Source organism: Tursiops truncatus, chromosome 6 (assembly GCF_011762595.2).
Source record: "Tursiops truncatus isolate mTurTru1 chromosome 6, mTurTru1.mat.Y, whole genome shotgun sequence".
NCBI classification, from domain to species: domain Eukaryota; kingdom Metazoa; phylum Chordata; class Mammalia; order Artiodactyla; family Delphinidae; genus Tursiops; species Tursiops truncatus.
Window position 1 is genome coordinate 35,705,223 of NC_047039.1, and position 12,170 is coordinate 35,717,392.

The 12,170-nt window shown below is 50.3% G+C and overlaps 1 protein-coding gene across 6 annotated transcripts in view; it reads left to right on the top strand.

The window, feature by feature from the left end:
* Positions 1 to 6,365: 6,365 nt before the first annotated feature.
* Positions 6,366 to 12,170, top strand: part of B4GALT1 (beta-1,4-galactosyltransferase 1) — a 50,728-nt gene continuing 44,923 nt past the window's right edge. The window contains exon 1 of one of the 6 annotated variants that reach the window (XM_033857989.2): positions 6,366 to 7,016. In XM_033857989.2, coding sequence (XP_033713880.1) covers positions 6,587 to 7,016 — 430 coding nt within the window. In that variant the 5' untranslated portion in view covers positions 6,366 to 6,586. The remainder of the gene's footprint in view (positions 7,017 to 12,170) is intronic. The other 5 variants (XM_033857991.2, XM_033857992.2, XM_033857993.2 and 2 more) reach the window with 5 other exon arrangements.

Below are 12,170 nucleotides of genomic sequence, written 5' to 3' on the forward strand. Positions count from 1 at the left end.
CGCAGAAAAAAATAAAATAAAAATAAAGACCATCAAGTGAAAGAGGATTCAGTTTATCCTCTGTGGCTCCATGGAACATAGCTAGCATCACTGCTACTAGTGAGTTTCAGCTTAAAATGAGAAGGGTTTAATTGTTGGGTCTGTGATATCCACAACAGAGCAGGCTGCCTCATAATATAGTGAGTTCACTGTCGCTGGAGGTGTGCACACAAAACTGGATGAACTCTCAGAGAGTATATTGTGTTGGGGGATCCTACTGTGTGGGGGTGAAGGAAGAGTTGGTGTCCTTCCAACTTCTCTCCAATTCTTAAATCTGATCAAGTCCATAGGACAGGTTGGGAAGGGCAGGAAACTGGAGGTGGGGAGACCAGAGGAATTACAAATTGTGAGTTATTAAAAAAAAAAAGGAATGGAAGATTGCATTATTCTGAATTCTTCACCACTCCCTGTACCCAATCCCTTTGCCATGTGACTTTGAAGTCCCTCCCACTAGAGACAGAATACACTTTCTTGTCCTGCTAATGTTGGGTTGGCCAAGTGATTTGCTTTGGCTCACGGAGTGTAGAAGTGACCACTCCAAGCATAGTCTCTAAGAGGCAATGGATTTTTTGCTCACCCATCTTGTGCTTTTGCCATTACCATGTGAAAAACATGCCCTTGGTAGGTATCACAGAATAGAGACACATGGAGTAGACTCATCTAGCCAACTTACAGACCTATAGCTTTAAGCAGAGCTGCCCCAGCTAACACATGGACACATGAGAGAGAAATAAATGCTTTATTGTTGTATAGCACTTAGATTTGGTGGTTATTTGCTATGTAGCATCATTATGGCAATAAGACAGATCGGACATTCTAACAGACTTTCAGATACAGTATTGAAGGCAGTTCTCAGGCTTCTGCTGGCCTTTCTAGGATCTGAGGAAGTAGCACTTGAGGGAAGGAACTCATCCCAACAGATTGTGGGTATATCCTGTCCTGAGTATAGATGTTGCTGGGAATGGATGGCCAAGGTCACTTTGTGGGGCACAGACCCAGTGCTGGAGGCACTTTGTGGGTTTGGGGTAAAGAGTGAGAGGAGGAAGCCAACCTCACTTCAGGTCATGGGAAGAAGTCCAGCTGGACACTCAAAAGAAAGTGTGGATGGGAGTACCATCCTGAGAAACAGTTTGTGTTGTGGTGGATTAAAGATGACCACAAATTCTTTACCACATCTCTCATCAAGAGGTGAAGTCTATTTCCCCTCCTCTTGTATCTGGGCTGGCTCTGTGACTTGTTCTGACTGATAGAATGTGGCATATGAATGATAGAATGTGTCACTGAATAACTTCCAAGACTTGACCTTAACAGATCTTCCACTCCCTCCTATGCATTTGGAATATGCCTTCTTAGAGTCTAGCTGCCATGCTGTTAGGAAGCCCAAGCAGTCATGTGGAGAGGTCCACATGGAGGAAAACTGAGACCTTTGGCTAAGGGTTCCAGCTAAACACCCAGACAGCAACCAGCACTAACTTTTAGCCATGTGAATGAGGCCATCTATAACTTCCAGACATTCTATTACCCCAGCTGACACTATATGAAGCAGAAAACCACCTAGTTTTTCTAAGAAACCCCAATCAAGGTTTTTGACTGCAAAAACAGCTTACTCGGGTTTCCTTGGTGGCGCAGTGGTTGAGAGTCCGCCTGCCGATGCAGGGGACACGGGTTCGTGCCCCGGGCCAAGAGGATCCCACATGCTGCCGAGTGGCTGGGCCCGTGAGCCATGGCCACTGAGCCGGCGCGTCCGGAGCCTGTGCTCCGCAACGGGAGAGGTCACAGCAGTGAGAGGCCCGCGTACTGCAAAAAAAAAAACAACAAAAAAAACCCCCAGCTTACTCAAAGTAAACTAAAACCTAGAGAAAAGATTAATTCTAGGGCACTCCCAGTAAAGTTTGGATAAAGTCAAGAATGTGACTGTGACTCTTTACGATCTCATAGATTTCAAGCAGTGTCTTATAGACCTCTCAGCTAGACAAAAGTGCTTCTAAGAATCTTAAGGATTTGTCCCATAGTACCCCGACTCACAGCCTAAAGAAGGTAGGAACTTATCTTAAGATTTGGGGATATAGTTTTTGTCTAATGGAGTGAAACTCAATAAGGTTCATGGGAAATGCACAATATTTTTGTTTATTTTCTTCCCCTCCAAGAGAATTGTACCAGCATAAGTACCACTAGCTTGGACTAAAATAGGCAAAGACAGTTCAAATGAAATGAGGACACTGGGCACTTAGCGAAGCAGACTGAACAAATTACTCTGCTGCAAACAAGGGAAAGGAGGAATGACCCAGAGGATGGAGCCAAGAGCCCGGAGGGTGAAGAGCCACAGAGAATCACATTCCCTGCTCTTGGAGCAGGGGGAATTGGTGACATTTGCGCTATTGGATCTCAGATTTCCTAAAGACCTAAGGACCGCTATGTACCTTTTATTACCCCTTTTTAAGTGGGAGTTTCTATTATGATTTTCCTGTCTCTGTCTTCCCATTGTATGTTGGATCTGTACGGGAAAAGATAACTTACAGGAAAGTTGCAAGTTTAGTACAAATACTTTTTTGGACTCTTTGAGAGTAAATTTCTGACATGATGCCACATTACCCAAAACCTTGTGTACATATTTCCAACATAACCACAATCATCAAAATAAATAAACATTATATGTTACTATCATCTTTTTTTGTGTGTGTGATGGCCCAACAGGGCAAATACTTTTATTTTTTTTTAATTAATTTTTATTGGAGTATGGTTGCTCTACAATGTTGTGTTAGTTTCTAATGTACAGCAAAGTGAATCAGCTATATGTATACATATATTCCCTCTTTTTTGGATTCCCTTCCCGTTTAGGTTACCACAGAACACTGAGTAGAGTTCTCTGAGCTATACAGTAGTTTCTCATTAATTATCTATTTTACACATAGTGTCAATAGTGTGTATACGTCAATCCCAATCTCCCAATTCATCCCATCTACCCACTTCCTCCCTTGGTGTCCATTCATTTGTTCTCTACATCTGTGTCTCTATTTTGCAAATAAGATCATTTATACCATTTTTCTAGATTCCACATATATGCGTTAACATATGATATTTGTTTTTCTCTTTTTTTTTTTTCTCAGTACGCGGGCCTCTCACTGTTGTGGCCTCTCCCGTTGTGGAGCACAGGCTCCGGACGCGCAGGCTCAGCGGCCATGGCTCACGGGCCCAGCCGCTTCGCGGCATGTGGGATCTTCCCGGACCGGGGCACAAACCCGTGTCCCCTGCATCGGCAGGCGGACTCTCAACCACTGCGCCACCAGGGAAGCCCTCTCTTTCTTTTTTTTTATATGTAACTCTTTTTTTATTCTTTCATTTTTAAATGGCAGTGAATTGCTTTTTTTTTTCTGTTCCTTTTATAATTTTTTTAAATTGGGATATAGTTGTTTTACAATGTTGTGTTAGTTTCTACTGTACAGCGAAGTGGAGTTCCCTGTGCTATACAGCAGGTTCTTATTAGTTATCTGTTTTATACATATTAGTGTATCTATGTCTATCCCAATCTCCCAATTCATCCCAGTCTCCCCTTCCCCCCATTGGTGTCCATACATTTGTTCTCTACATCTGTGTCTCTATTTCTGCCTTGCAAACTGGTTCATCTGTACCATTTTTCTAGATTCCACATTGTTTTTCTCTTTCTGACTTACTTCATTCTGTATGACAGTCTAGGCATAGACTGTTGGGGCCAGCTTCACCCTCACCAGTTCCCTGGTGAACGACTCTTGAATTTGTGTTCTAACTACAATAGTTCTTCCCCTCTTCCCTTCCCACATTATCAAGATGATCATAAGCATTCATTAACAAGTATTTTAACAAATATCTATTCAGTGCCAACTACGTGTCCGGTTCATTTCTAGGAGCTGAGGATATAGTAGTGAACAAGAGAGAAAGTTCTTGCACTCATGCAGCTGATCTTCTATTGAGACAGACAGACAACAAACAATAAATTAAATGTATAATTCTGGGTAGTGATACCTACTCTGAAAAAAATCAAGCAGGTTAAGCAGCTTTGGTTGGGGGACTATTCTACATAGTGTAGTCTGAGAAGACCTCTCTCATAAGGTGACATTTGAGAGATCTGAATGAAGTATGGGGCTAAGTATTTCATAAGTGTTTCAGGCTAAGTGAACAGCAAGTAAAAAGGTCCTGAGGCAGGAAGTAACAGGGCAAGTTCAAGGAATAGCAGCAGTTAGGTCAGTGTGGCTAAAGTACATAGAGCGTGGTAGAGGGTGATAAGAGAAGAGGGTGGGGAATAGAGATAGAAACCAGATTAGACGGGGCTTCTACGAAGTTGGAGTTCGTTCTCAATAAAATGGCATGAATTGATTTACGCTTACAAAGATCTCCCTAGCTGCTGTTTGGAGAATAGACTGGGGAGGGGGCATGGTGGAGGTAGAAGCAGGGTGACCAAGTAGGAGGCTACCTTATAACCCAGGTCAACATGATGGTGGCTTGGTCCAGGACAGTTAGAGCAGAATTAGCAAGTGGTTAATTCTGATAATTTGAAGGCAGCACTGACAAGACTTGCTGAGGGATTGGAAATGGCATTTAAGAATAAGAAAAGCACATTGAGGACACCTTTTAGGTTCGGGGCTTGGGGGAAATGGATGAACAACAGTGCCATTCTCTGAGGTAAGTAAGAATGGGAGTGGAGTGTAGGGCGTAGGTGCTGAGTTTGAGATGCCAGTAAGAGGGAGTGGAATATGAGTTGCTTGGTCAGGGCTGGAGATGGAAAATTTTGCAGTCATCAGCATACAGGTATTACTGAATATAAATCACACTCTTTTCTGTGTAGACAGAAAAGAGCATGATGGACTATGGCCTGGGGCCTTCAACAACCAGGAAAAAGAGAAGCCCAGAAAAGAGACAGAGGAGTGGCCAGTGAAATGAGGAAGATCAGAAAAGCCTGATGTCCAGGAAGCCAAGTGAAGAAAGTAGATTCTGTGTGATCACAACCACATGTCAACTCCTGAGCCTCAGTTTTCTCATCCATGAAATGGTGAGAGTAACAACTGCCCACTTCATGGTGTTGTTAGGATTGAGGCAATGTATGTAAAGCAGTTAACACTTGTGTCTGACTGGTATATAGGAAACTCTCAGCCTATGGTAGCATTGTTATTATTTCCTCCACTTCAGAGTAGGCTGCCACAGCCCTCAGCTTCCCCATCCACATAAGTGACAGCACCTCCATGAGTCCTTCTCAGAAATGAAGTGTTCCTGCTCACTCAGGCAACCAGGTGGGCCTGACGAGTGGCCTCTGGGTCAAATTTGAACCAAGTGACTTCAGTGCCTAAACCTCTCACCCACACAGCTTCCAGCCCTTACTTGCAAATCAACAAGTGGTAAATAAAGGTTTTAGAGCCAGAATTCTGCCTCTGCCTCTCACCAGCTATGGGATCCTAAGCAAGCTTCTTAACCTTCCTGAGCCTTGAATTCTATCTATAAAATGGGAACAATTCCTACTTCATGACATTGTGTCCAGGCCCGCGCGGACTGTAAATAAAGCCGGCTGATCTCCTCCTGCATGGCGGCGTGGGAGTCACTGGGGCTCTTTGACACCCTCCCACGCATCCCCACAACCTAGCTGGGCGGGTCTCTGGGATCCCCTAACCTGCGCTGTAGGACAGTGAGCTCAGAGAGGTGGAGACTCGTCCACTTTCTTTTCCGCAGGGCGCCGGATGAGCCGCGCCTAGTTGCTGGGCCCCCACCTCGGTTGAGGGGCCTAGCTCGGGAAAGGGAGGGGGTTCCGAACGCCCCAGAGACTCCCTCTTCCGCTGTCCTACCTCGGGCTGTGCGTCGAGGCCGTTTGCTGGGCAACCCTTCTCCGCCCCTCTTCCTGACCCTCCTCCCAGGTCTACCGAGGTCCACCGTCAGGAAAGCCGCCGCGGTCCCCGACCCCTCAAGACCACGACCAGTCTGCTCTGTTCTCCTCCCTCCTCTCTGACGCCGCGCTGCAGGCCCAGGCGCATAACCCAGCCCTTCAGCACCGCAGGAAGTGGCGGCTCCTCTCGGGGGCAGCTCGGAGGAAGAGGAGGAGGAGGAGGAAGAGTGGCTTAGTAGGGACCGAAGCCCCATGGGGCAGGCTGCGGAGGAGGGCGGCGTGAGGACCTGAGAGCTCAGCTCCAAGGCTGCGGGCTGCCAACTGCCGCCCCGAACGGCTCTGCCCCTGCGGCCCACCCTCCACAGGCCCCGCCCCGCACTCGGCCACGCCCCATACCGGCCCCGCCCCCAGCTCCTGTCCCGAAAACGCGGCTCCTACGGGCGGCCCTGCCCCCGCTCCGCCGGCGGCCTCGGCCTCGGCCCCGCCCCCGTCCGCGCCAGCCCCTAGTCTGCACTTTGCTTGCTGGGCTGCTGAGTCGGCCAGAGTCTGAGTTCCGCCGCCTGCCCGCCGGCGCCGCTCCCTCGCCCCCTCCCCCGATCCGTCCCCCAGTCGCAGTCTTGTGGCAGTGTCTGGCCGGAGGCCCGCGGGCGGGCCGCCCTCCCCGCGGTAGCTCACCCCCCCTCTTAAAGCGGCGGCGGGAAGATGAGATTTCGGGAGCCGCTCTTGGGCGGCAGCGCCGCGATGCCGGGCGCGTCCCTGCAACGGGCCTGCCGCCTGCTCGTGGCTGTCTGCGCGCTGCATCTTGGCGTCACCCTCGTCTACTACCTGGTCGGCCGCGACCTGAGCCGCTTGCCTCAGCTGGTCGGAGTCCCCACACCGCTGCAGGGCAGCTCTAACGGCGCCGCCGCCATCGGGCAGCCCTCTGGGGAGCTCCAGCCCCGAGGGGCCGCACCGCCACCGCCTTCGCGCACCTCTTCCAAGCCGCGCTTGGGTGGCGCCTCCAACCCCGACGCGGACTCTCGCCCCGGCCCCGGCCCCGGCCCCGGCCTCGGGAGCAACTTGACTTCGGCCCCAGTGCCCCCCGCCACAGCACTGTCGCTGCCCGCATGCCCTGAGGAGTCCCCGCTGCTCGGTAAGGTACCATGCGCGTTCGCCCATGCCCTCTTCCTCGACAGCCAGTCAGTCTCCCTATTCCGGATCAGAGCCCCTAATCCCAAACAGGTTCCGGGCTGGATGGGGGTGAGAGGTTGGGAGGTGAGTCCCTTCGGATTCATGCTGGAGACTGGGTCGGGGACGGTTTAAGTAAGCCGTAGCCACCGCCACCCACCCACCCCCGATCCCAGAACCAGAGAAGGCCTTGGAGACTTCCCTGCTCTGGCCCAAGCCTCAAGAAGTTTTGGGAGTTTGAGTCTGCTTAGAACTCGGAGCAGCCTTCGCTCTGCTAACTCTGGTAGGGACTACGAGGCAGCTCAGAGTAACCCGCTCTCTCTAGTTTGGAACGCTGATGATGAGGCCTCCAGGAGGGAAGGGAGCAGACCTCCCAGGTCACATCTCCTGTCTTCACATAGAACCACTGTCTCCTGAGTGTGGGTTAACCCTTTTCCTAAGCTTTTGTGCAAGTGACTTGTCCCTAAACCTCTGGTTTTTTATCTATTAAATGGGAATAATAAGTGGTGCCTGTTTGAGGGGGGTGTTTTGGAAGATTAGACCAAACAGTGTAAACAAGCATTTACAAGGATGAGGGTAACCCCTCAGTAAATTGTCACTATTGTGTTCAGTTCCTCCTCTGCTTAGATCCCTGCCCTGGGGCCCTCCTACCCTGCTTCCTGCCCTTGTAGCTTCCCAAGAGTAGGGCCCTCCCAGGGGCCGAGGGTATTTGTACCAGTATAATGTGTGTACCCTGGGGGCTGGAGGGCTAAAATATAATCAGTTAGCACCAAGTTGTCCTTTCCTGATAGCAGCAGCCTGGAGTCTCAGGTATCTTGCCCAGATGTTTTGAACCGGAACTCCAGCCTCTGTTTCAGCACAAGCAGAGAGCTTGGGTCGGTGGGTTTGCATTCCTTATGTCACGAGGAGGCTGAGCCCATGCCCACCGGGACCTCCCCTTGACCTGTAATCCACAGGCAGTCAGGCCCAAGGCAGCCACAGGTTGCTCCCAAGGTTACCAGACAGGTGGCTGCTCAGTTTCAATGCCAGGGTGTAGAGAATGTTGTTCTGAGTGAGGGGCCCTGGCAGGAGAGCAGGCATCCTGCCAGTGGGAACTCTGTCACTTTTTCACAGAGCCCAGACAGAGCAGGCCTCCTACCCACTCTTGCTCAATTTCTCCAATAATTACTTCAATATTTTCATATCAAGTTTGGGAGGATGCTCCTGGAACTGGTCAGACATGAATTGTGGTAATAAAGGGGACTTTTTTTTTTTTAAAGCAGAAACTTGAATTCTTTTGGACTTGATGGTTAGTCTGGGAAGCAGACTGGTCCTGTAAAATGAAATGGAATCTTTGCCATACTGCTAAGTGTCTGACCTCAGGCATGTTAGAACTCAGACTCTGAGTTCCTCAGAGTCTCTTTCTCTTGTGTAAAATGGGGTTGTCCATGCTTAACTCACAGAGTTATTTTCAGGACTAAATGAGATTGTGTATGTTAAGTACATGGCAAATAGGACCTGGGACTTGAAGTTTCATTTTTCTCAGACTCTGGAGATGGCTGTGAACAGCAGAGAAGGAGGAAGAGGGTTGGTGAGTTCTCAGACCCCAGAGAGGCCAGATTTTGATCTTTTGTTTTTAATTGTTGCCTGGATATTATGTAGAAGGAAAGAGAAATTAATTAGCAAGTTAAAGGAAAGTACCCCAAAGTTCATTAGATTGGTGTTTGAGGTGTAGGATCTTCTCAATGAATCATGAGAGGCAGTGGTGACCCACCTTGGTGTTGCCCAGTGACTGGGTGACGAGTTACTGCTGTTTCTGCGTTGACTCTGAACTGGTGGCACGAACAGACTTCCTGAGAGATACAGTTTTGGAGGGTAAGGGGAGAGGCCCTAGGCTTTCTGTAGCTTGTCCGCCTTTGTGTGACATGCATGGGACCGTGACGTTTCAGCTGCTGCGGAGGTAGCCCCGGAAGGTGAGGGTGGAGTGTTTTTCTTCACTTTTATTGAGCCCTTGGGTTTGAGGTTTGGGTGCTCTCTAAGTGGAGGCTCCTGGGTAGAAGAGAGCCTTGAGAAAGCTGAAAGTCTCCCGGGGAGTGTGTGGGCTGGGGGAGTCAAGCCCATCTGTTCAGCTGGGCAGGTGTCAGCCAAAGCCATTACGTGTTGGTTTCAAGGTTGGTGGGAGAAAGCATCCGTGGGGTTTAAAGCTGTGGCTTTTTCACTACTTGCAGTTCCTTTCCACAACTGGGCTGTACTTTCTGGTGTCCAAGGGTCTATGCCAGATGCTGTGATCCCTCCGGGCGGGTAGGTGGTGGGTAACGGGCATGCCCTTCCCTGCAGGAGCCAGGCACCAGACTGGGCTGCCGACGGGTCACTGTTGGATCTGTCCTGGGCTGTTAGAGCCTCAGGATAGACTTCAGATAGACTTGGGTTTGAATCCTGCCTGTGTCTATACTGTGCATTAGGGCAGGTTGCAGTGTTTGAAGCCATAGTAGGCTCTGCCCCGGGACACCTGCTGGGCTGCTGTGAGGCTTTCAGGAATGAGGGCTGCAGGGGAAAGATGGGTCTTTCCTGAGGATTCCTGCAAGTTCCCCAGGGAGTTCTCCCGGGGAGTCCAGGCCTGTAGGCGCTGTCGTCTTGGCCCTCGGGCTGTGCGGCATCTCACTGACCATGGCAGTGAGGCTCCCTTTCTGGCAGCCTGGGTGTTTGCCTGAGATGTAGTCAGCCTGGGAGGAGCAGCAGCCTTGCGTTGAGTTACTTTTCCCGGAATGAATGTTTATCTGTGCTTAGATTTGGCGGCAGCTCCACGTGACTTGACTAGCACTGGCGCTGCCCGCCCAGAGGGGGGCTGGCTGGGGGCGGGGCGGGGTCAGTACCTCAGGTAGGACTGGTTAGGGGAGGCTGGGCTGACCTGGACAGTTGGTACAGTCTATGGGTGGGAGGCGGGTGGTGGTGAGTATAAGACTGCCTAAACCTGAGGCCGCTCTTGCCCAGCTATGCTTTGAAGAGAGCCTCTTCCTTTGTTCAGAAAAGGACTCTGATCTAGAGGTGGACACCAGAGAGTCACGGGCACTAGAGAGTCATGGGCACCTGGGCCAGCAAACAGCCACAGGTAGCCAGGGCCCTGGGAGAGCACTTATCCGTGAGCCGTTTTCCCCAGGTTTCATGGGGGGTGTCAGCCGAGCCTCTGCCATGGTTTGTACCCTTGGCAAGACAGAGCACTTGCTGGGTGTCTGCTGGGCTCTCGGCTGTCAGGTGTTTCTCCACCAGCACACTGTTCCCGCTTCTCCCCCTTCCCCCATATGCACACATGTGGACACAAGCACGCTGCCTGGGACATAGTGTACTTTGAGGACATCTGTCTTGGCCTCAGCTCCGGAAGGGGCTCTCTCTCTTCTTTGGGATGAGTCCTAGAGCCTCATCACCTTCTGGCTTGCGGTGGAGCCTCATCCTGGGGGTTGGGGAGGCACCAGGAGCCTCCCCTGTGTCCAGATCTTTAAGCTTTGGGACGTTAGGTAACTAGTTTTTTAAACCAGTTTTGTCCTGTTGCTTTTCCTGGGGAAGATAATTTCTTGACCTACACACTGACATGCCTTCTTGTCTAACAGTCTGAGGTGGAGAAATACCCTCCATGACTATTTGGCTCACTTTTTTCCACTCAGCCTGATGGTCGCAGAAGTGTCTCCTGCCTGTTGTAATTTGTCCCAGACTCTGAGCAAGCACGGGGGCCTCCACCTGATGAACCAGGTGCAAGTTCCTTGGGTTACAGGTTGCAAGAGCCACATGTGAGATTGGAGTCAAACCGCAGCATCTTGGAACCACAGCATCCCAGGATGGGTCTCTGCAGTTCCCTGGCCCCCATCCCACATTGTGCTAGAGGGGAAGGGTCTTGCCTCAGGCCATACAGCCAGGCAGTAGCCAGCTGGGGCTGGAAAAACCAGGTCTCCTTTTTCCCAGTCTAATGCTTTTCCTTAAAGTTATTGCCCAGTAGACACTTAGTGCAGAGGCTCAGGGTGGCCTAATGTGGCACTAAGTTTGGGAAGATCCCTGCTAGGTGTGTCTGTGGGTCCATCTGAGAGGTCTGATAACGTGACAGCTTTCCTGGATTCAACAATATGCTTGTCCTAGTCTGGGCGCTAGAGCTACAGAGAGGGAGATGACAAAATGCCTTCTCTTTTGGAACTCACAGTTTAGGCAGAGGAGGCATAATTAAACCATGCCGATGTCATTTAGGGAAGCCAGAGTGTGTGTGTGTGTGTGTGTGTGTGTGTGTGTGTGTGTGTATGTTTAGTCTCTGCCTCCCTAGCCATCCCCTTCCCTTCCTTTCTTCCTTCTTTCTTTCCCTTATTCAGAAACCCAGAGTTGGTGTTAAAGTTCTCCAGTTCCGGTTTTATCTGATTGTGTGAAAATGTTCCTCTAATTTCTGAAGCCGTGCATTAGCTCTGGGGGTAATCTTTAACTTGCTGCTTTATAATGACTATAATGATACATCAGCAGCCATATGGTTGGGTATTACGGTCTTTGGATAGCAGCAGAGTAGGGGTTTCCAGGCTGGGGCTAGACTAATTTATGGTTTGGGAAAGACGGGACAGTTAATGCCCAGGTAGTCCCAGCCCTTCCGTGGATTCCACCCTGGGGACCTTCCAGACTTTGGGGGCAGGGCCAGGAGGCTCATACCCTTCGGGCTCAGCTGGGCTCTGGATGTGTGTGAAAGGGGCCCAGGCATCCTGGGGCCAAGCCAAACCTGGTGATTTCTTCACTGACCGTTTACCCAGTGCCTCCTATGCCTTATTCCCTCCTCAGTGTTCCTTGCCTGTACTTGATAAGAAGCAGAGACTGAAATTCTGCTTGAATCCATGTCCACCTGGAAATTCCAGTTATTCTTATCTGGTTAAGCAGCAGTCCAGTTGTTTTAGGACAGATAGTCTAACTCCCTTGAGGGCTTCCGCTGTGGCCATTTTACCTTTGCCTCTGGTACTGCCCATGTGGCCCAGGTGATGAGGTCACTGTAAGACAGACCCTGACTCCTGGGGAGTTAGCAAGGCATGAGATTGGATTCGGTGATCTCCACAGGGTCCCTCCTGTCCCTTAACTTGGCGAGGGATCCTGAGAGCCAGACTGTGGCTGTGATTGCAAAAGTCTC